This window comes from Stegostoma tigrinum, chromosome 46, assembly GCF_030684315.1.
Source record: "Stegostoma tigrinum isolate sSteTig4 chromosome 46, sSteTig4.hap1, whole genome shotgun sequence".
Lineage (NCBI taxonomy): Eukaryota > Metazoa > Chordata > Chondrichthyes > Orectolobiformes > Stegostomatidae > Stegostoma > Stegostoma tigrinum.
This window is the reverse complement of record NC_081399.1, coordinates 9640993-9665603: the sequence shown is the minus strand read 5'-3', so window position 1 is coordinate 9665603 and position 24611 is coordinate 9640993. Positions and strand designations below refer to the sequence as shown.

Below are 24611 nucleotides of genomic sequence, written 5' to 3'. Positions count from 1 at the left end.
ACTTAGGCAGATTGTTGTGGTTGTTGGAGATCAGTCATCTTAGTTCCGGGTCATCTCTACAGGAGCTCCTCAGGGTAATGTCCTCGGCCCAACAATCTTCAATTGCTTCCTCGAGGACCTCGCCTCCATCATACGGTCAGAAGTGGGGATGTTCGTCGATGATTACACAATGTTTGGCACTATTCGTGACTCCTCAGAAACTGAAGCAGTTCATGTTTGAATGCAACAAGATCTGGACGATTTCCAGGCTTCGGATGCGCGGCACACAAATATCAGGCAATGACCATCCTCAATAAGACACTATCAAATCTTTGCCCCTTGATATTCAGTGGTGTTACTATCACAGAATCCACTGCTATCAACATCTTAGAAGTTAGCATTGACATAGAAATTGAACTGGATTCATGTTATGGATACAGTGCTGCAAGGGCAGTCAGAAGCTGGGACTCCTGCAGTGAATAATTCACCTCCTGATTTCCCAAAGCCTGTCCGCCATCTGACGGGCAGTGCGGTTGTTCAGGAGTTAGCACTGATGCCCCACAGCACTACAAGGTTTGATTCCAGCCTCAGGCAACTGTCTGTGTGGAGTTTGCACATTCTCCCCGTGTTTGCATGGGTTTCCTGCAGATGCCCCGTTTCCCCCCTCAGTCCAAAGATATAAAGAAAGCACAAGTCAGGAATTTGATGAATTACTCCCTACTTGCCCGGATAGGTGCAGCTCCAACAATACTTAAGCTCGATGCCAACCAGGATAAAGCAGTCCTCTTGACTGGCACAGATCCTCCACCTCCAATGTCAATATTTAGGAGCAGCAGTGTGTACTGTCTATAAGAGGTACTGCAGAAATTCACCAAAGATCCTGAGACAGTACCTTCCAAACCCATGATCGTTTCTATCTAGAAGGACAAGGGCAGCTGACACATAGGAACACCACACCCCTGCAAGTCCCCTCCAAGCCACTTAACATCTTGACTCAGAGAGATATACAGCATGGAAACAGACCCTTTGGGTCTAACTCATCTATGCCTACTAGATATTTGACATAAATCTAGCCCCATTTGCTAGCATTTGGCCCATATCCCTCTAAACCCTTCCTATTCATGTCCCCATTCAAATGCCCTTCAAATGTTGTAATTGTATAAGTCTCCACCACTTCCTCTCACTGCACCTTCGATGCACGCACCACTTTCTTTGTGGAAAAGTTGCCCCTTAGGTACCTTTTGTATCTTTCCGCTCTCACCTTAAACCTGTGCCCTCTAGTTTTGCACTCCACCCCAGGGAAAAGACTGTTTACCCTATCCATGCCCCTCATGATTTTATAAACCTCTATAAGGTCCCCCCTCAGCCTCCGACACTCCAGGGAAAATAAACTCAGCCTATTCAGCCTCACCCTATAACTCAAATCCCCTCCAACCCTGCCAACATCCTAGGAATTTTTTTCTGCACCCTTTAAAGTTTCACAACATCCTACCAATAGGAGGGAGGCCAGAATTTCAGGCAATAATCCAAAAGTGGCCAAACCAATGCCCTGTACAGCTACAGCATGACCTCCCAACTCCTATACTCAATGCACTGACCAATAAGGCAAGTGTACCAAACACATCCTTCACTATCCTATCTACTTGCGACTTCGCTTTCAAGGAGCTATAAACCTGCACTCCAAAGTCTCTTTGTTCAGCAACATTCCCCAGGACCTTACTATAAGTCCTTCCCCGATTTGCCCTTCCAAAATGCAGCACCTCCCATTTATCTAAATTAAACTGCATATGCTACTCCTCGGCCCATTGGCACGTCTGATCAAGATCCGGTTGTACCTTCTTCACTGCCCACTACATTGCCAATTTTAGTGTCCTCTGCAAACCTACTAACCATCCCTCCTATGTTCTCATCCAAATCATATACATAAATGACAGAAAGCAAAAGCCCAGCACCGATCCCTGTGGTGCACCAATCCCTGTGGCACACCACTGGTCACAGGCCTCCAGTCTGAAAAGCAACCCTCCCCCACCACCCTCTGTCTCCTACCTTCCAGCCAGTTCTGTATCTAAGTGGTTACTTCTCCCTGTATTCTGTGTGATCTAACTTTGCGAACCAGTCTACCGTGAGCAACCTTGTCGAATGCCATACTGAAGTCCGTGTAGACCACATCATCGCTCTGCCCTCATCAATCCTCTTTGTTACTTATTCAAAAAAATCTCAATCAAGTTAGTGAGACATGATTTTCCACACACACATCCATGTTGACTATCCCTAATGAGTTCTTGCCTTTTGAAATACATGTAGATCCTGTCTGTCAGGATTCCCTGTAACAAATTACCCACCACCAATGTCAGGCTCACTGGTCTATAGTTCTTTGGCTTTTTCTTGCCTCCTTTCTTAGGTAGTGATGCAATGTTAGCCAACCTCCAGTCTTCCGGCACGTCACCTATTGATGGTTACTGATGATACAAATACCTCAGCAAGAGGCCCAGCGATCTCTTCCCTGGCTTCCCACAGAGTTCCAAGGTACGCCTTGATCAGGTCCCAGGGATTTTCCCACCTTTATGCATTTTAAGACCTCTAGCACCTCCTCCTCTGTAATATGGACATTTTTCAAGATGTTGCCATTTCTTTCCCCACCTCTATTTTCCATATCCTTCTCCACTGTAACACTGATGCAAAATACTCATTTAGTATCTCCTGTGGTTCCACACATAGGTGACCTTGCTGATCTTTAAGGGGCCCTTGTGTCTCCTTAGTCATCCTGCTATCCTTAATGTATTTGTATAATCCCATTGGATTCTCCTTAACTCCATTTGCTCAAGCAATTTCATGTTCCCTTTTTGCTCTCCTAATTTCCCTCGAGTAGGCTCCTACCGCCTTTATATTCTTGTTGGGTTTCACTCGATCCCTGCTTTCTGTACCTGACATGTGCTTTCTTCTTTTCTTGACCGAAACCTCAATTTGGTTAGTTATCCAGCATTCCCAGCACCCACCAGCCTTGCCCCTTACCCAAAAGTAACATGCTGTCCCTGGACTCTCGTTATCTCATTTTTGAATGCCTCCCATTTTCCAGTGAACATTCACACCCCTCCAAACTTCTGCAAGCTTTTGCCTAATACCATCAAAATTGTCCGTCTTCCAATTTAGAACTTTAACTTTTAGATCTATCCTTTTCCATCACCATTTTAAAGCCAGTAGCATTATGGTCACTCGCCCCAAAGTGCTCCCCCACTGACACCTCACTCACCTGCCCTGCCTTATTTCCCAAGAGTAGATCATGTTTTGCTCCTTCCCTAGAAAGTACATCCACATTCTGAATCAGAATTTTTTTAATACACACAACAAATTCCTCTCCATCCAAGGTCTTAGCACTATTGCAGTCCCAGTCTATGTTTGGAAAGTTAAAATCCCCTCACAGTTATCTCCTTACAAATTTGTTTCTCAATTTCCTGCTGACTATTGGGGGGGTCTTTAGTACAATACCAATAAAGAGTTCATTCCCTTTCTTAATTCTCAGTTCCACCCAAATAACCTCCCTGGGTGTATTCCCAGGAATATCCTCCCTGAGTACAGCCGTAATGTTATCCCTAACCAAGAATACCACTCCCCCCTCCTCTCTCGCTGTCCTTTCTGTTCTTCCTATAGAATCTATACCTGGAACATTAAGCTGCCAGTCCTGTCCATCCCTGAACCATGTGACTTAGAAATATATCACCATTCATCGAATCCCTACAGTGTGGTAACAGGCCCTATAGCCCAACAAGTCCACAATGAACCTTACAGCATCTCACCCAGACCCATCCCCCTGTAATCCACCTAATCTACACATCCCTGAACACTATGGGCAATTTAGCCTGGCCAATCCACCTAACCTGCACATCTTTGGACTGTGGGAGGAAACCGGAGCACCCGGAGGAAACCCACGCAGACACGGGGAGAATGTGCAAACTCCACACAGACAGTCGCCCGAGGGTGGAATCGAACCTGGGCCCCTGGTGCTGTGAGGCAGCAGTGCTAACCATTGCACCACCATGCCACCCCTATAACCGCTATTGCTGGGTCAAAATCCTGGAATTCCCTCTCTAAGGGCCTTGTGGGTCTACATACAATATGTGGACTGCAATGGCTCAAGAAGGTCACTCACCACAACCATCTCATGGGGTCAGGCAACAAATGCTGGCCTGGCCCTTAACCTTCACATTAACTGAAAGGTGTTGAAAGAAAGACTGACCTTAATGTTGAAAACGGTGACTTGCGAGGTGCCCTTGAGGAGGCAGTTCAGTTTACAGAGGTCGGTCTCGCGGATGCCATGATAGTAAGGCTCCCACTCCTCGTAGTAACCCTGCCCGACAGGAGCAGGCCTGTTTCTGGCCTCACACTGTTCATCCCGAAAAGTCCGACCTGTCACATCCGAGAATGGTCAAGTAGTTGGCAGCTGGTTTGCTAACTTATCCCCAGCGGTTTTTTGTTTATGTCTCCCCCGTGGACATTCGTGTGAGGTTGAGTGTAAAAGTGACTGTGTGTGAGGGGACATGACTTAGAGAGTACAGAAATATGAGTGGGTGTGTGCATGCGTGGGAGACCTCAGATTGTGCAAGAAGGTGTAGGAAAGAGTGCCCGGATGAGTGTGGAAAAGGGACACAGGGAGGATGAGTGTGTGGAAAAGTGTGTATATGTGGGAGAAAGTGAAGACTGTAAGGGACGATGAGTCTGAGGTTGTGTGGCAGGGGAGTGGGTGAATGGGAGATGATGTGAAGGAGGGTGAGTGTGAGGGTGTGCAGGAGTATTATCAGAGAGAACGCCATGCGGATGGGCAGATCTGGCCAAACAGTCAGCGAGGTGCACTGTGTTAAACACCAGAATTTATGCTTGGAGACTCACCATTGTTGTCCGGACAAGGAGTAAGATTGCAAGACTGGAAGATATCTCTCCGTCCCTGACAATATCTCCCGAAGGAGGCAGGAAGTGGGTTGTCACAGCGACGTCTAGAGAACTGAACACCACCACCGCATGTCCGGGAACATTGGCCCCAGGGACCCCAGGATCCCCAGTTACCATCAATGGGCTTCTGTAATAGGAAAAAGAGAAAGGAATGTTCAGAATAAATTGTTCAAACACTGACCCCCATTCCCAAAACAAGTGCAGCAACGGGGTACATCTTTACTGACACTGTCTGCATGAAATGCTCCCAGGACAGGGACAGCACAGAGTAAGATGCAGAGTAAAGCTACCTCTAATCTTTTAAACTGTAAGTAAAGCAGCCTCGACACTGTCCATCATGCATTCCAAGGATAGGGACAGCATGGGGTTAGATATGGCATAAAGCTTTCTGTACTCTTTTAAATAAAAAGAAATGCTCTGTTAATACCATCTCCATCAAAACGCCCAGGACAGGTACAACACAGAGTTAGATACAAAGTAATGCTGCCTGTACTCTTTTAAACTTCCTCAACACAGTCTCCATCAAATACTCCCAGGATATGTACAGCACTTAGTTAGGAACATAGGAGCAGAGCAGGCCATTCAGCCCCTCCAGCCTGCCCCGCCTTTCAATAATGTCATGGCTGATATGTGCCCTAATGCCATGTGACTGCCTTAGCCCATAACTCCTTGACATCTTTGCTTAATAAAAATCTGTGTTTCAGGGTTAAATTTAACAATTGAATTAGCGACGACTGCTGTTTGAGGAAGAGAGTTCCAAACCTCCCACCACTCTTCATGCAGAAATGCTTTCTAACATCTCTCCTGACTACTCTGGCCCTAATTCTGAGACTATGCCCCATGTTTCGAGAATCTCCAATCAGTGGAAATAGTTTATCTTTATCCACACTGTCTTTCCCTCTTAATATCCTGAAGATGTCGATTAAATCACTCCTTAACCTTCTTAATTCTAGAGAATAAAGACCCAGTTATCTAATTTAACCGCTGAAGTTCAGGTAATATCCTTGTAAACCTGTGTTGAACACCTTCCACGCCCATTGTATCCTTCCCAAGGTGTGGTGCCCAGTTCCGCTCACAGTACTTAGTGAGATCCAGCTAGAGTTTTGTATAATTGCAAAATAACTTCTGCATCCCTATACTCCAGCCCTTTAGACGTGAAGGCCGGCATTCCATTAGCCTCCTTTACAACATTCTGTGCCTATTTGTGGTACTTTAAAGAGCAGTGCATCTGAACGCTCACAAATCCAGTTGGATATCCACAATATTTAACTTTGTGCCTTCTAAGAAATACCCTGATCTATCCTTTTCTCAGAGTTGCTTATATTAAAATCCATCTGCCGCAGCTTTACCCATTCACCTCATCTATCAATTTCCTGTTGTAATGTTTTGCTGTTGCCAGCGCAGTCTATTTCGTGTTGTCGGCAAGTTTGGATATTTGCCTTTTTATGTCTTTATCCAAGTCGTTAATGGGTACTGTGAATTAATTGAGGCCCCAATACAGATTCTTGTGGACATCACTAGCCAGTTTGAGGACCTACCCATTAATCCAACTCTGTTTCCTGCCACTGAACCGATTTCCTATCCAAGTCAGTGATTCACCTTCAGTTTCGTGGGTTTCCACCTGAGCTAGCACCCTCTTGTGTGAGGCTTTATTCAAAGCCTTCTGGAAGTCCATATAAACAAATCCATCGACTTACCTCTGTCCACAGCCTGTGTCTCCTCTTCAAAAAATTCTGAGGTTGCTTGCATGACTACCCTTCATGAATCCATGCTGACCTTCCTTGATTAACCGAAAATTTTCAAGGTGATCAGTTACCCTATCTTTGATTATAGATTCAGCAATTGCCCCACCATAAATGTAAGGCTAACTGATCTGTAATTCCCTGGTTTCCCTTGTCATTGTTCTTAAAGAGCAGAGTGACTTATGAAAATTTCTAATCCAAAGGTGCAACTCCTAAATCCAGGGAAATCTGTAAGATTTTGGTTAGGGCATTGGCAATGTGCTTTACCTCTAACACCCAAGGTTGGGAACCTATGAGCTCCTGAGGATTTTTCACTCTTCAGTTCCATCATAGAGTCATACAGCACAGAAACAGACCCTTCGGTCCAACCAGTCCATGCCAACCATAATCCCAAACTAAACTAGGCCCGCCTGCCTGGGCATGGCCCATATCTCTCCAAATATTTCTTATTCATGTAATTATCGAATGTTTATTAAATTTGTAACTTTACCTGCATCTATCACATCACCTGGAAGTTCATTCCACACACGAACCATCCTCTGTGTAAAAAAAAGATTTTCCCTCATGTCTTTTTAAAATCCTTCTCCTCTCACCTTAAAAATATGCCCCCTACTGTTGAAATTCCCCACCCTAAGAAAAGACACCTGCCATTTACCTTGTCTACACTCATTATTTTATAGACTACTACTGGGCCACCCCTTAACCTACCACATTCCAGTTAAAAAAAGCCCCAGCCTGTCCAGCCTCTCCTTATTACTCAAACGCTCCAGATCCGGCACCATCCTGGTAAATCTCTTCTGACCTCTGTCCAGCTTAATAACATCCTTCCTAGAACAGGACATAGTACTTCAGAGGGTCATAGATAGGGTAAATAGGCAAGGTCTTTTCCCTGGGGAGGGGGAGTCCAAAATTAGAAGGCATAGGTTTAAGGTGAGAGGGAAAAGATATAAAAGGGTCCTAAGGGGCAACCTTTTCACACACAGGGTGGTGCATATATGGAATGAGCTGCCAGAGGAAGTGGTGGAAGTTGGTTTGATTGCAACAGTTAAAAGGCATCCGCAAGGGTACATGAATAGGAAGGGTTTAGAGGGATATGGGCCAAATGCTGGCAAATGGAACTAGATTTATGTAGGATATCTGACATGGACAGGTTGGAACAAAGGGTCTGTTTCCATGCTGTATATCTCGATGACTCTATAGCTAAGAGTCCTCATCAATGTCTTGTACAACCTCAACATAACTTTCCAATTCTAATACTCAGGTCTGAGCAATGAAGGCAAGCATGCTAAATGCTTTTTTAACCACCTTACCTATAGTCATTTCCCCATGATGATTTACTTAAGCTAATTTGATTTAGACTCTGTACCTGATATTCTGCTTATTTCTTTGGGACTGCTGACAATAATCCTTCAACATGTCTGCCATTTCCCCAGGCCATTGACAATATCAGCCTTCAATGGGCCAATAGTACTCTTAATCAGTATTGTCCTTCTCAAGTTTTCTTTGCCAAATCTTGTTAGCCACTTTGTGGCCCGTTATTGTTCTTTGTATTTATCCTGTTCTGTGGGATCTGTACCGTTATTTGTGATTTTATAAACTCTTTCTTTTAATTTTATGCTGCCCCTTATCTCCTTAGATATCCGTGGCTTTTATATTGTGTGCAGGAGGAGCTTTGCCTTCTCATGGGTGCAAACTGCTTCTGAATGCAATTAAATGCTTCTTAGAATTGTTCCTCAGTTGTTTGACCTATTAGCAGAGCTTCTCAGTTCACTTGGACAGTATCTGCCTCAACCCATTAGAGTCTACATTATTTAAATTCAAAATTCCAGTATCCGATCTTTGTTTGTCTCTTATAAAGGATACATCACTCGATCGCATTGTGATCACTCTTTGTCAAATGCTCAGGGACAAGTAGGCCACTAATTAAATCAGGCTGATTGTTCACTACATCCAATATTGCTTGCCACTTGTCAATTCCAAGACATATTGCTGCAGGAAATTACCTTGGACACACTCTAGAAAATTAGATACAGGGTAAAGTTCCCTCTGCTAAATGGAAAAATAATGCCTCCTCTATTCTTTTAAACTGGAAGTAAAGCTCTCCCTACACTGTCCCCATCAAACACTCGCAGGAGAGGGACAGCATGGGGTTAGATACAGATTAAAGCTTCCGCAACACTATACCCAAACAACACTCCCAGGACAGGTGCAGCATGGGCTTAAATACAGAGTAAAGCTCCTTCTACACTGTCCCCATTGAACACGCCCAAGACAGGGACAGCATAGAATAGCTCCCTCTGCAAACTCCAAGGGTGAACACAATAGTACTCACTGCTTGTTGCCAATTGGAGATACATTCTCCCCGCATACAGACCCGCCCTTGGCCACAGTCAGTCCCATCAGCAGCTGGTAGCTGTTTGCTGGCATGAAGCCACTCTCCCTGATGCCTGGCAATGCACCAAAGAATGCGACAGGGGTCACTTCCTGGCCTCCAGCGATGTCCTGGTCCAAAGGTTAGGCGGCATTGTTGGTCTGCGTCATAATTTCTCCCAGCCAGAGGTGCTGACTCTGCGAGAGAGACCTCTGGTTTGTTCAGCAGGCAGTCAGCTGTGTGTGTGGTGAAAGAGATGAGCAATGTCAATGGTGGGGGGTGGAAATTGGTGGCAGAGAGAGTGAGACAGGGAAATGTTACAAGAGAGATAGAGATGAACTAAAAAGAACTTGACATTACAGACAGGGACGTGCTGGGATGGAGAGAAAGAGAGGACAGAATGAGGCAGGGATGGACATACAGGTGGAGACAGTTGCCAAGAATCTGAGACAAAGACAGAGAGAGATAGAGAGACAGGGTACAGAGAACGAGAGGTCAGAGAGAGAGAGGGAGACTTTGAGATTGCCGGACAAACAGAAAGATATTAAGGCTCAAAGAGCCGAGAGATTGGCTGGAGAAAGAACACTGGGGGACAATCAGAGAGGAAGAAACACTGGATAGGAGAAGATACGTGAAGACAGGCAGAGGAACAGAGAGATGAGGGCAACTGAGAAAAAGGCAGAGAGACAAAAAAAGACATGGCAAGGAGCAAAAACCAATCTCATTTACCAATGTAAGGAAAGGAAAAATGTCTCCTGCCTTGTGCAGCAATCTATTAGCAAAATGTGAACAACAGTGCAGCCTCCCTCAGCACTGAGCCTCTGGCAGTGCGGCACTTCCTCAGCACTGACCCTCCGACAATGTGGTACTCCCTCAGAACTGACCCTCCGACAGTGCGGCACTCCCTCAGAACTGACCCTCCGACAATGTGGAACTCCTTCAGCACTGACCCTCCAACAATGCGGTACTCCCTCAGCACTGACCCTCCGACAATGCGGAACTCCCTCAGCACTGACCCTCCAACAATGCGGAACTCCCTCAGCACTGACCCTCCAACAATGCGGTACTCCCTCAGAACTGACCCTCCGACAATGCGGAACTCCCTCAGCACTGGCCCTCCGACAGTGCGGCTCTCCCTCAGCACTGACCCTCCGACAATGCGGCATTCCCTCAGCACTGACCCTCCGACAGTGTGGCTGTCCCTCAGCACTGACCCTCTGGCAGTGCAGTACTGTCTCAGAACTGAACCTCCAACAGTGCGCACCCCCTGACAGTGCGGCACTCCCTTAGTATTGACCTTCCGGCAGATGTGTGGCAGGTAGGTTAATGGCCTCTTTCTCTGACTGTGTAGGAAAACTGCAGGGTTTAAAATCAGATGTTACTTGAGGGTTAAATCTTCTTTTCTGGGCATTTTGCCTTACACAACTGATTGCAAAGGATTTTTCTTGGATTTAATGTGGGAGCTGGAGATGTTTCAGCATTGTGTGTTTTCAATTTTTGGCTAAAAGTTTTATTGCTTAACTTGGAGTTAGTCCGAGTGCCTGGAAATAAGCACACATACAAACAGTTCCCAAACAACTTTGAGACAGATGAGAAACATCCCTCCCATCACACGCTCCCTTGTTTCTCGTTCATGGTCCCTCCTTCTCTCCATTGCTTGTTTTCCCACCTTCACTTCTTACCTGCTCTTCCTTTCTCCTCTCCTCTGTCCCTTTCTCTTTTCCTCCCCTTCTCCTTCCCATGGTTTTACTCTTTTTCTGCTCTCTGTCTCCCTTCTCCACTCCCAAACTTTTGCTGTAATTCACCTTCTTCCTCTCTCTCGCTCTCTGCCCTTCACATGCACTGTCTGTTTCTCATGTTCTCTTTCTCTTTCTACATTCCTCCCTCTCTATGTTTCGTTCTCAACTTCTTTTTATTTCCTCCCTTACTCTCATACTCACTTCCTTCCTTTCTCTAATCCTCGCTCCGAGCCCCACTTTTATTCTCCCCTATTGTCTCTAATCCTTATCTCCTTTACTCTCTCTCTTCCATCTCCCTCCTCCACTCTTCTTTTGTTTTCTTCCTCTCTCTCTCTCTCTGTCTCTCTCTCTGTCCTTCCCTCAACTTTCTCTCCTTTCTGCTCCCTATGGTCTCTTTTACCCTCACTCTCTTCTCACTCGCTTGGTTTATGTCTTTGGAAACGAATCACTCCTAGCAGCAAATGCAAAATACTGTAAGATGCTGGAAATCTGAAACAAACACAGCGAGTGCTGGAGGAACTCAGCAGGTCTGGCAGAATGTATGCAGGGAGAGATAGTTGAGCAGCGTACTTTCATCAATCATCCTTTCTAATTTGTGTCTAATTGCCTGTTTAGTTAAATGCTGTCAGGATTGAACAAACAAGTGAGTCTTAACAAGAAGAGGCACTTGCCTTACCAACATGACATATTAGATGATTGCAATAGGTATAAGTCACATTGGTTAGTGGGTTGTAATAACTAAGACTGTCAGGAACAATGGTGACAAATCTGAAAACATTGGCTTCTTGAGGTCATTGACACTTTCCGTGGCCCAGGACATCATCTGTTTGGCTGAAGCTTGATACTGCCTCCAAAATTAACCCTTGCAGAACCATTAGCTTATACAACATCTCACAAAGCTCTTCCTGCCTGTTGTTAGCATTTATACATCTAGTTACACAATGGCTTTCATGATTACTGCTAATTCCCAACCCCTTCTTTCGGACTTCACAGATTCAGATAGTCTGAAAGCTTCACGATTCTGATATTATATCTTGAAACTTAAAGATTGGTACAACTTAGGGAAGAGGACTGTTTATTTGTTAACCATTTCTCTGCTGGGCAACTTTTTATCTTTCAGATAACCTCCACACAGGATGTCATTCCTTCTAAACCTCGATCCACTAAGATAGGGGACACTGAATTCCCTACACAATTGAACACTTCCTTGCTATCTCAGATAGTTACCTATAACATTGTCTGAAGGAACTTCAGTCTTATGAATGGCTTGTATGGAAGACGGCTGCATTGTTGATGAAAGGTGTTTCTTCCTGCTATGTCCTGGGAATTTACACCAGGCAGTTCCCCCTTTCGACCATCTCCTGAGTCTGTGGGCATCAGTCTGGTTTCTGCAGAGTGGCAACGTCATTTTCATCAGTCAGCTGTGTTAAATTGGATGAACTCTTTACTTCCGCATGTTGGTTAGGTTGGACATTGTCATTTGCCACCCATCTTCCTGGAGAATGAGATGTTTCACTTTCTTAATTGCCATGTGGGAGAAGGGCTGCTCACTTAGCATTACCTCTTTTTGTGGTACTGATGATCCTTCTTCACAAGTTGAAATGTTGTCCCTGAAATTCTGTTAGCCCACCATCTGACAGCAAACATCAATTACAATAGCACTTCATTCATTGAACTATTTTGCTTTCTTAACAATTTGAGGTTTTCTCAAGTGGGTTGCACTGTTCATTCTTGTTCTCATTATTTGTTTCTTCTGGCAAACTTGGCTGATTTTTTTTCCATATGAATTTTTTTCATTGTTGATAGGAATGGAGAACATTTCCACCAGTCCCATCAGGTTGAAGACTTCCTTCCTATTGACAGTGTAAAATATTTCTCCTGTCTCAACATCAGACTCTTCTTTTTGTGTTCTGCCATGAGCCTCGGAAACTGACCAAAATTTTCTACCGAGATAACAAGGTGTAGAGCTGGATGAACACGTCAGGCCAGGTAGCATCAGAGGAGCAGGAAGACTGATGTTTCAGGCCTAACCCTCCACGAATTCCTTTGGTAGTTCATTCCATACATGCACCATGCTCTGCATGAAAATGCTATCCCTTAGGTTCCTTTTAAATCCTTGCTGTCTCATGTTAAACCTATGCCCTCTAGTTTTGGATTCCTCTACCCTGGGGAAAAGACCTTGACTGTTCACCCTATCCATGACCCTGACGACTTAACAAACTTCTATAAGAAGGATCTAGGCCCGAAACGTCAGCTTTCCTGCTCCTCTGATGCTGCTTGACCTGCTGTGTTCATCCAGCTCTATACCTTGTTATCTCAGATTCTCCAGCATTTGCAGTTCCTACTATCTCTGAAAAAATCTACTCCTGCCTCAAGTAGAGAGTCATAGATATACAACGCATGACCCTTCAGTCCGACTCATCCGTGCTGACCAGATATTCTTAATTAATCTAGTCCCATATCCCTCTAAATGCTTCCTATTCAGGTATTGACCCAGATAACTTTTAAATGTTGTATTTTTTACCAGCCTCCACCAATTCCTGTGGTAGTTCATTCCATACATGCACCATGCTCTGCATGAAAATGCTACCCTTAGGCTCCTTTTAAATCCTTGCTGTCTCACCATAAACCTATGCCCTCTAGTTTTGGCCTCCTCTGCCCTGGGGAAAAGACCTTGGCTGTTCACCCTATCCATGTCCCTGAAGATTTTATAAACTTCTATAAGGCCATCCCCGAGCCTGTCACACTCCAGAGAAAATAGCCCCATCCTCTTCAGCTGCATCTTAGAGATCAACCTCCAACCCCAGCAACATCCTTGTAAATCATTTCTGAGCTCTTGCAAGTTTCACAACATCTAAGGTCAACAATGGTTTGTTCCTGGATCACTTTTTCTGGATCAGTTGCTATTTTAAGGATGTCGAGGTCAAGACATGCATAGAGGCTCAATTAAAAATGTTGATTGTGAATTTCATACACTTCTTCAACTCTCTTACATCATTTGTGCTGCAGTGTTACCAGTAGCATGATATTAATCTTCAGACTTATACCATTGGATCATGCAGTTTCATCTCTGTACTAGCCATGGTATTTGCTCTGATAGGATTTTGCCCCTGCATCAGACTTAATGAAACATCCATTAACATAAACACGTTCTGTAAAACTGGAGTTGGCTGAAATGCCTCTTTTATCCTTTCTCCTGGTGGTTGTCATATTTTACAGAATCATAGAATCCCTACCGTGTAGAAACAGGCCATTCAGCCCAACAAGTCCACACCAACCCTCTGAAGAGCTTCCCACCCAACCTGCACATCTTTGGAGCATAGGACAAAGCCGGAGAACACAGCAGAAACCCATGCAGACACGGAGAGAACATGTAAACTCCACATAGATAGTTGCGCGAGGGTGGAAATGACTCTGGGTCCCTGACACTGTGAGGCAGCAGTGCGAGCCACTGTGCTGGCCTATATTTTGATATTTTGTATGACTAAGCATGTTTTTTTTAAACCGTGTCTTACTTCTGCAGATCATTTAGAAGTAACCTATAGTTTTACAGATATAGGATTCTTTTGCCATAGCTGGGTACTTCTTCCGTCTGTGAGCTGTTTTTGTTCCAGAGCTTCGGCTTCCAAGTAGCTCGCTGTGATTGTATAGTAGTTAGTACTTTGTGTTGTGGCCGCAGCAACCTCGATTCGAATCCGAGTCACGGCATTGTGGGCTGGCAATGACATGGCATTGGAAATATTTGTTTGGGGTGGCATGTGGCTCAGTGGTTAGCACTGCTAACCAGGACCCAGGTTCAATTCCAGCCTTGGGTAACTGTCTGTGTGGTGTTTGCACATTCTCCCTGTGTCTGCGTGGGTTTGCTCCAGGTGCTCCAATTTCCTCCCACAGTCCAGAGATATGCAGGTTGGGTGGATTGGCCGTGCTAAGTTGCCCGCAGTGTTTAGGGATGTGTATATTAGGGGGATGAGCATGGTTGGATGCTCTGAGGTTCGGTGTTGGCGCGTTGGGCTGAAGGGCCTGTTTCACACTGTAGGGATTCTATGATTCACAGCATTGATACTGTTAATATCTGCTGTTTGCTGGTCACATATGTGTCTGACACTGCTTATATCTTACAGTAGACAGCTACTGTTGCTCTCCTTTGGTAAAGTTACTTTCTCTCAGACTTGGTAGATAGTCTTCCTGATTTCTGCTTCAAGCACAATTTGAATAGCTTTCTTCAAAGTCAAACCCCCTCTGTGCTGCAATAGATCTTACAAAGGCACATCAATAATTACAACAATTCATTTCTAGCAGAGATAATAGAAACTGCAGATGCTGGAGAATCCGAGATAACAAACTGTGGAGCTGGATGAACACAGCAGGCCAAGCAGCATCTCAGGAGCACAAAAGCTGACGTTTCAGGCCTAGACCCTTCGGGGGGTCTAGCCGAAATGTCAGCTTTTGTGCTCCTAAGATGCTGCTTGGCCTGCTGTGTTCATCCAGCTCCACACTTTGTTAATTCATTTCTAGCATGTGTCACTGATTTCAAAACTCCATAGTATTAGTTTTCTAAGACTTATGAAGGTCATTAAAGAAATTATATGTGGATTCGATTTGATGCTGAATTCTTTTAGATCTTGCTATTTCAAGAATTTTGTTTATTCTCTGATTAAAGCAACCATTAAAAGCTTTGAAGAATTTCCTTAAAATCGCCTTCGTATTTGACAATTTCTAACATCATCGCATCAGCTACAGGTTGTATCAAATGCAATCATTTATACACAATCAGCATCCATCTCAGCGTTCAGTTTGACTCATCTCTGACGTTATATCTCAATGCTATTTCTCATGCCATTTCTTCTCAATATGATTGGATTATCTTCTTCCTTTAAACCTCACTCACTTCTCCCTCTGTCTTTCTCTATGTCTACCCTTTGTTTTGTCTTCCTATCTCTCTGTGACTTGCCTCTCAATTCCTTTCCTCTGTCCCTGCTCTCCCAGACCTGCAATGCATCCTTCTCCTCTACTTCTCTGACGCCTGTATCAGTCAATCCTTAACCACCGTTCCTCCAATTGCTGACTACCACCTCAATATTGACCATCCAACAGTGTTACAACCTCTTCTATCCTAACCCGCTGACAGTGCAGCACTCCATGAATGAGACTATTAATGTGGAATCTTGTACACATGTTACAACTATGTTTCAACCTCTTGAACACAGGGTTGGACATCTTGGAGAAAACCATTCTTATGGTACAAAATTCAGACATTGGCCCTTATCCTCTCCGGGCTCTCTTGACAGGCATTTGAGCTTTCTGGTTTTTCCTTGTCTCACCTCTGCCTACCATCTTCCAAACTGTCATACTGTGGAGATCAAGGCTCTGTCTTCTAGTTACTAGTTCTAATGCCCTCCATCTTGACATCCTGCTTGGCCATGCTTTGGTGGTGGGATCTGAATGATCAGGGATGTCTGACCCAGTCGTGAGTTTGCTGTTCTTTGTCGTGGAACAAAACAATCACATGGACCATCCTTAGCCAGTTCCTTCCAGCAGCTTAAATCAGTGGCCTCCTCTTTCGCAGCAGCATACCTTGTGCTGAGATCACTGAAGGCAGTGCGTAGAGGCCTCTCCTTTTATTCCCTTGTGACTGCCGGACACTGGGGTACCGTGTCGATTATTGATTGTTTAGTTCTGAAAATGCACTGGATTTCAGGTCGGATAAGTTCAGCCAGGATGGCCCACTTTCTCAAACAAGGTCACTGGCCCCGTCTTCTGTAGAAAGTTCGGGTGGTTAATACCTTGGCGTTTTGGCCCTAGCAATTGAGTGAACAGTTTGACTAGACTGCAGCTTCGATATCCATGTCCCTTGATGTCTTTACTATCTCAAAATGTATCAATCCCCACATCTCTTGATGCCTTTATTTTCGTTGCCTTGAGTATACGTAAAAACTGAGTTTCCTCATCTGTCTGGGCTTGAGAATTCCAAAACATCTTCACCCTCTGAAGAGATTCCTCCATTTTATGTGGCCTGCACCTTATTCTGAGACTCTCTCCCTGTGGGTTTACACTCACTGGCCAGGCATGAAACATCAACATTCACCCATGGGAACGTTGTAACTTTCAATGAGATCACCGCTCATTCTTCAAAACTTATAGGAGTACGGAATCCATTGCCTCGATCTTGCTTTCTATCCCACCATCTCAGAAATCAGTCAGGTGAATTGCCACTGAGCACCCGCTACAGCTAGTCTATCCTTCTTAGACAAGGGGACCAAGTCTGCCTAGACTCCCGGTGTGGTCTCAGCAAAGCTGTAAACAATTGCAGCAGGACTGTGCACACAGCTTCCTTTGTGATAAAGACCATCATGCCATCTGCCTTCCTGTTAGCTTGCTGCACCTGTGCACTAGCCCGATATGTACCAGAGAGTGATGTGGATCACAGTCGGTGCTGTTCAGAGCATCATGATGGCATTGATCAGGTTCTTGACCCTGGGTGTCTCCAGGAGCAACCTTTCTTCCGACAGTAAGGCGTTGATGACACAGAGCTGGTGGTGTCCTCTGAGCTCAAACAATCTCTGTTGTCATTTTCTCTTGATGAGGCTGTGTCATGGACCACATCATGGTCTGCACCCACTATTGTGTTAAAGATCAGACCCCCGCCTCTTCCCCCCCTCAACTCACCCTAACACAGCCCCAGAGTGTATTGACAGTGGGGATCCTGCTGCTAGTAATGTCCTCAGGAAAACAGTCCTTTACAGTTGACAACAGCATTGGAGGATACCCCTGGGGTTAATAGGCCCCATTTGAGTTGAGAGATGGGTGTGACGACTTGCTCTAAGCTGTTAATGAGGAGGGTGAGGTGTTTCTATCCAAGAACATACTGAGCTTGAGGCCACCATGCTCTCAGGTCTTTCCTTTGAAATCATCCAGATCGTATAAACAATAGCAGGAGTAGACCATTCAACCCCTTGAGGCAGATGTACCATAATAAGATAGTGGCTGATCTGGTTGTGGTCTTAATTCTATTTTCCTTATACACATACACAGACACACACAGATAATCTACCTAACTCAGCCTTGAACATATTGAGTAACTCAATCTCCACTGATACAGAATTGCACAGAATCCCCACCCTCAGAGAGAAGAAACTCCTCCTCAGCCCTGTATTTAATGGAGCATCCCTTTCTGTTCCAGAATGAGAGGAAAGATCCTGTCAGCATCCATCCCTCTCTGCATCTTAGCAGTTTCCAAATGATCCTCTTTCATTCTTCCAAACTCCATTGAGTAAAGACTGAATCCTTTCCCATAAAGCAAACTTTTCATTTCCAGGAATCAGCCTAGGGAACCTTCTCTGACCTGTTCCTGGGACAAATATATTCCTCTGTCTAGAAGGAGACCAGAATTGTACACTGTACTAATGCCCTGTACTAATGCAGCAAGATGTCCCCATTTTTCTATTCCTCTCCATAGTAAACACCAATATTTTATTTGCCTTCCAAATTACTTGCTGCATTTGTGAACTAGATTTATGTGGTTCTTTTTACCACCAAATTTTAAATTTAATATTGATTTTGCTCTTTGTTTACCTTCTTAACCATAATATTATATTCCTCACTATGTTCATTACCCTAATGTACTTTGTGTTATGATCTGCCTGTGCTGCACACAAAATAAAACTTTCTCCTGTACCTAGGTACATGTGACAATAATAAATCAAATTGAATTACACCCAGATCCCTCTGCCCTGCAACATGGTACAAGCTAACTTCATATAAATAATATTCCAAGTTCCTGCTAGAGTGGACAACCTCACTACCTCTAAAATATTACTCCACTTGTGTAACTGCTTCCCATTCACTTAATCATCAAAACAAGGAGCAGGAGAAGGTCATTCAGACCTTTGGACCTGTTCAACTAAGCAACATCAGCATGGCTGATGTTGCTTAGTTCCCTCCCCCCATCCCCCTCTCTGATGAAGGGTCTAGGCCCGAAACGTCAGCTTTTGTGCTCCTGAGATGCTGCTTGGCCTGCTGTGTTCATCTAGCCTCACATTTTATTATCAGCATGGCTGATCCTCTCTCATTGCCATACTCCTGTTTGCTCCCCATCTCCCTAGATGTCTTTAATATCTAAAAGATACAGTTAGCTTTTTTTTGAATACTTTCAGTGACTTGACCTCCACAGCCTTCGATGCTAGGGAATTCCACAGGTTCTCTACCCTTCCAGTGATGAAATGTTTTCTTACCCCATGGTTTACTTCATATACAAAGATTTTTTTACTTCTGGTTCTAGATTGGAGCGACTGGGCTTGTGTACACATGAGTTTAGAAAGATGAGAGGGGATCTGATTGAGGCATATAAGATTATTAAGGGATTGGACACTCTGGAGGCAGGAAACATGTTTCCGCTGATGGGTGAGTCCAGAACCAGAGGACACTGTTTAAAAATAAGGGGTAGGCCATTTAGAACAGAGTTGAGGAAAAACTTCTTCACCCAGAGAATGGTGGATATATGGAATGCTCTGCCCCAGAAGGCAGTGGAGGCCAACTCTCTGGATACTTTCAAGAAAGAGATAGATAAAGCTGTTAAAGATAGTGAAATCAAGGGTTATGGGGATAAGGCAGGAACAGGATACTGATTGTGGATGATCAGCCATGATCATAATGAATGGTGGTGCTGGCTCGAAGGGCCGAATGGCCTACTCCAGCACCTATTGTCTATTGTCTAGATTCCCCAACCGGGGAAAACATCCCCCTGCATCTACTTTGTCCAGCCCTGTTTGAATTTTATACATTTCAATCAGATCCCTTCTCATTCCTCTAAACTCCATTGAATAGCGGCCCAGTGGAATCAATCTCTCCTCATTGCATGTCATCCCTGGTATTAGCCGAGTGAACATCTGCTGCACTCCCTCTATGCAAGTACATCTTACCATAGATAGAGAGGCAAGTCATATTGCAAATACTGTCTCACCAAGGCTCTGTATAACTGCGGTAAGACATCCCTAAGTCTGAACTCAAATCCTCTTACAATGGAGGCTGTTATACCATTTGCTATTCTAATTGCTTGCCGCACTTACCTGTTTACTTTCATTGAGTAGTGGACAAGGACATTCAGGTGCCTTGGTACATCTACGCTTCCCAATTAGCATTTAAAAAACACTATGCCATAACAATAACTTATCCATACCTCTTCTTGTTCTCCTCACAACTAGCTTTCTTACTTACCATTGTATTGTTGATACACTTGGCTACCATACTGTTAAGCCCTTCATCAAAGTCCCCTGAAAATGGATCAAATGTAGCTGAGGCAACTAAATCCGGAGGCATTACTTTGGTTTTACAACCTCAGACTTTTATCCTGTATCTGTCTTGCCATGCTTTAGCTGGTCATTCTCTGTGTCAAATATGGCAACCATCTTTGGCCTATTTGTGACTCCAGACCTACGTCAATGGGATTAACTTTTCACTTCCTTCTGAAGTGGCCTGAGCAAGCCACTCAGTTCAAGGGATGGGCAGTAAATGGTGGCATAGCCTGGTCCTCTTGAACCAATTGCCCGGTCGGGATGAATATAATGTGAATGACAAGGTTTACATTGGACTGGTTGCTGGGATTGCCGGAGAATGTAGCAGGAGGATTAAGAGTGGAAGTAGGCTACCCAGCCCCTCGAGCCTGTTCTGACATTTAATATAATCATGGCTGATATCATTTCGGCCTCAACTCTACTTTTGTGCCGACCCCCCATAATCCTTTAATCTATTACTAATAAAAAATATTGTCTCCCTAAATTTATTCAGTTGCCCTGCATCCACCGCACTCTGGAGGAATGAATTCCACAGGTTTGTGACCCTTTGAGAGAAGTAATTTCTCCTCCTTGCTGTTTTATATCTGTTCCCATCCCCAATCCCAGAACTGTGACCTCTCTATTGCCCTGCATCTTTTCCAAGTCTACTTTACCAAACCCCTTTAGCACCTTCTATATCTCAATTAGATCTCCTCTCATTCTTCTGAACTCCAGAGAGTGTAAGTAATCACTGTTTGTAAGGCAAGACTTCCATCTCTGCAATCAGTCTAGTGAACCTTCTCTGAACCGCTTCCAATTGCATCCTTCCCCAAGCAAAGCGGCCAGAACTGTCTCACCAGTGCTTTGCACAGTTGCAACAACACTGCAGTGATGACCTACTCAGGCATCTGTCTGTCCAGGCACCGCTCTTGCATTTTTGTTAGGGTTTGTTCTCTCAGCCTTTGACTATTTAGCATGCTTGTCTTCATTGCTCAGACCTTTGCATACAGGAGTTGGGGCATCATGTTGAGGTTATATGGGACATTGGTGAGGCCTGTTCTGAAGTACTGCATCCAGTTGTGGTCACCCTGCTTTAGAAACGACATTATTAAGTTGAAGAGGGCTCAGAAGAGATTTACCAAGATGTTGCTGGAAATTAAGAGTTTGAATTATATGGATAGGTTGGGACTTTTTTCACTCGAACATAGGATGGTGGGAGGTGACCTTATAGAGGTTTGTAAAATAGTGAGGGTTATAGATAAGGTAAATGACAGATGCCTTTTCCCTAGGGTGGGGAATTTCAAGACTAGGTGACATAATTTTAAGGTGAGACAAGAAAGATTTTAAAAAAAGACAAGGGGGCAATTTTTTTTACAAGTGGTTTTTGTGTGTAATGAACATCCACAGGGAGTGTCAGATGTGAGTACAGTTATAACATTTAAAATACATTTAGATTAATACATGAATAAGAAATGTTTGGAGGTACATGGGCTAGGCGTAGGCAAGTAGGACTCGTTTAGTTTGGGATTATGGTTTGATTTGGGACTGGCTGGACCAAAGGATCTGTTTCCATGCTTTATGACTCTATGGCTCCCTCAAGATGTCCACACGGCACCCGGCATATTCATCCCGACCGGGCAATTGGTTCAAGAGGACCAGGCATTGCCTGTTTGCCAGTGGGGAGGCTAGACCTTGCAGGTCTAGATGAGAAAGAAAATTCCTCCAAATTCCACGAGTAGTTGACATGGGGAGGCATCGTGGCAGACTTACCTCTAGCGAAGCTGTGTAAGGTTCAGTAGAAGGGAGCACATAGACTTCAGAGCAAAGGTTGGATGGACTTGGCTCGTTTGCACTGGAGTTCAGAACATGGAGGAGTGACTAGTTTTGAAGCGCTTAAGATCCTGAATGGTCTCAACAAAGTGAAAGGATGTTTCCTCGTGTGGTTCAAACTGGGAAGGTGCCAGTTTCAAATTCAGGCTTACCCTCTCAGGGCAGGGAGAAGGAGAATTTCTTCCCTCTCGGAGCATTGTCCAACCTCACAATTGTCTGCCATTGAATATTCTTGAGTCGGAGGTGGATAGGTTCATGTCAGGGAAAAGAGCAAAAGATTAATGGGAATTTGGAGGGGTGTACTCAGTGATAATATGGAATTTGGACCGTAAGCTGATCAGCTGTGATCTTATTGAATGGTGGAGAAGACTTGAGGGGCCAAAAGGCCTACTTCTGCTCCTATTTCGGGGAGATTTGTAAACTTGGTGTCCCGTTCCAAGCCTAGCCAGGGGAACCAAGAAGTGGCCAATGATTGGGAATGCATGCTGAAGCTGTTCCCAAAACAAACCAGATGGAGTCACTTTGATCGGTTGGATGTACTGTAGAATGTTGTGATGAGTCCACCCACCTCGTCCACTTTCGAAGAAGCCCAGAGAAAGTTTACTGCTGCACTTGGACCAGGGTTCAGAGTAATCGATCCGTGTCAACATGTTCGACATCATCTGATTGGAACTTGGCAGCTCCCCGACTTGTGTACAGATATCTGAACTGTCGTGCGGCATACCAAGGAGATGCCCTGAAGATTCAAAGTAAAGAGGAGGCCAATTAGTTAGAGGCTTCAACAGTCCCCATCAAACACTGCCAGGTCAGGGACAACACAGGATTCTACACAGAGTAAAGCTCACTCAACACTATCCCTCATCAAACACTGCCAGGACAGGGACAGCACGGTGTTAGATACAGAGTAAAACTCACTCTACACTGTCCCCCCATCAAACACTTCCAGGGACAGGGACAGTATGGGGTTAGATACAGAGTAAAGCTCCCTCTACACTGTCCCCCATCAAACACTCCCAGGACAGGGACAACACAGGGTTATATACAAAGTAAAGCTCTCTCTACACTGTCCCCCATCAAACACTCCCAGGACAGGGACAACACAGGGTTATATACAGAGTAAAGCTCCCTTTACACTGTCCCCCATCAAACACTCCCAGGACAGGGACAACACAGGGTTATATACAGAGTAAAGCTCCCTCTACACTGTCCCCCATCAAACACTCCCAGGACAGGGACAACACAGGGTTATATACAAAGTAAAGCTCTCTCTACACTGTCCCCCATCAAACACTCCCAGGACAGGGACAACACAGGGTTATATACAGAGTAAAGCTCCCTTTACACTGTCCCCCATCAAACACTCCCAGGACAGGGACAACACAGGGTTATATACAGAGTAAAGCTCCCTCTACACTGTCACAAACAAACACTCCGAGGACAGGAACAAACATGGAAATCGCTGGACAAGCTCAGCAGGTCTGACATCTGAGGTAATGTTTCGGGCCCACTGAGCCTTCCTTAGAACCTCTGATCTGTCTTCTCAGGTGCTGCTAGACCTCCAGAGCTTTTCCAGCGATATCTGTGCTTGTTTTTGATTTACAGCACCCGCAGTTCTTTCAGTTTCTTATTCCCAGGGACAGGGACAGCACGAGGTCCAATGCAGAGTGAAGCTTCCTGTACGCTGTCCCCCATCAAACACTCCCAGGGCAGGGACAGCACGAGGTCCAATGCAGAGTGAAGCTTCCTGTACACTGTCCCCCATCAAACACTCCCAGGGCAGGGACAGCACGAGGTCCAATGCAGAGTGAAGCATCCTCTACACTGTCCCCCATCAAACACTCCCAGGGTAGGGAGAGCACGAGGTCCAATGCAGAGTGAAGCTTCCTCTACACTGTCCCCCATCAAACACTCCCAGGGCAGGGACAGCACTAGGTCCAATGCAGAGTGAAGCTTCCTGTACACTGTCCCCCATCAAACACTCCCAGGGTAGGGAGAGCACGAGGTCCAATGCAGAGTGAAGCTTCCTCTACACTGTCCCCCATCAAACACTCCCAGGACAGGGACAGCACGAGGTCCAATGCAGAGTGAAGCTTCCTCTACACTGTCCCCCATCAAACACTCCCAGGGTAGGGAGAGCAGAGGGTTACATACAGAGTAAAGCTCCCTGTGACTGTGAGGAGAAACTGGCGAGGCTGGGTTTGTTTTCCTTGGACCAGAGGAGGCTAGGAGTGTGAGTGCGGGGGCAGAGTGATGTTGTTTGCTTGACATATACAAAATTAGGAGAGGCATAGACAGAGTAGATTGTGAAAATGTCTTTCGCCATGACAGATGTGTCCAAGTCAAGGATTTAAAGTGAGGAGCAATTAATTTGGAGGAGATCTAGGAAGCACAGCCTCTATGAACAAAAGCTTGAAAGTGTTCAGAAAAGATTTACAAGGATGTTGCTGGGACTGGACGGCTGAATAAACTGGGGCTATTTTCCCTGGAGCATCAGAAACTGAGGGATGGGGCATGGGATTGGATAAATAGACAAGGTCTCTTCCCCAGGATAGGGCAGTTCAAGCTGGAGGGCACAGGTTAAAGGTGGCAGGGAAAAATTTAATAGGGACCTAGGGGACAACTTTTTCACGCAGAGGGTGGTGTGTATGGAAGGAGCTGCCAGAGGAGGTGGTGGAGGCTGGTACATTGACAACATTCAAGAGGCATTTGGATGGGTATATGAATAGGAAGGGTTTAG

General features: G+C 45.0%; 1 protein-coding gene across 1 annotated transcript in view; it reads right to left on the bottom strand.

The window, feature by feature from the left end:
• LOC132207399 (A disintegrin and metalloproteinase with thrombospondin motifs 5-like) overlaps positions 1 to 24611 on the bottom strand; it is a 44370-nt gene that overhangs the window by 2834 nt on the left and 16925 nt on the right. The window contains exons 3-6 of the mRNA XM_059642910.1: positions 22443 to 22610; positions 8998 to 9272; positions 4864 to 5050; positions 4214 to 4383 (exon numbers count right to left, since the gene is read on the bottom strand). Coding sequence (XP_059498893.1) covers positions 4214 to 4383; positions 4864 to 5050; positions 8998 to 9272; positions 22443 to 22610 — 800 coding nt within the window. The remainder of the gene's footprint in view (positions 1 to 4213; positions 4384 to 4863; positions 5051 to 8997; positions 9273 to 22442; positions 22611 to 24611) is intronic.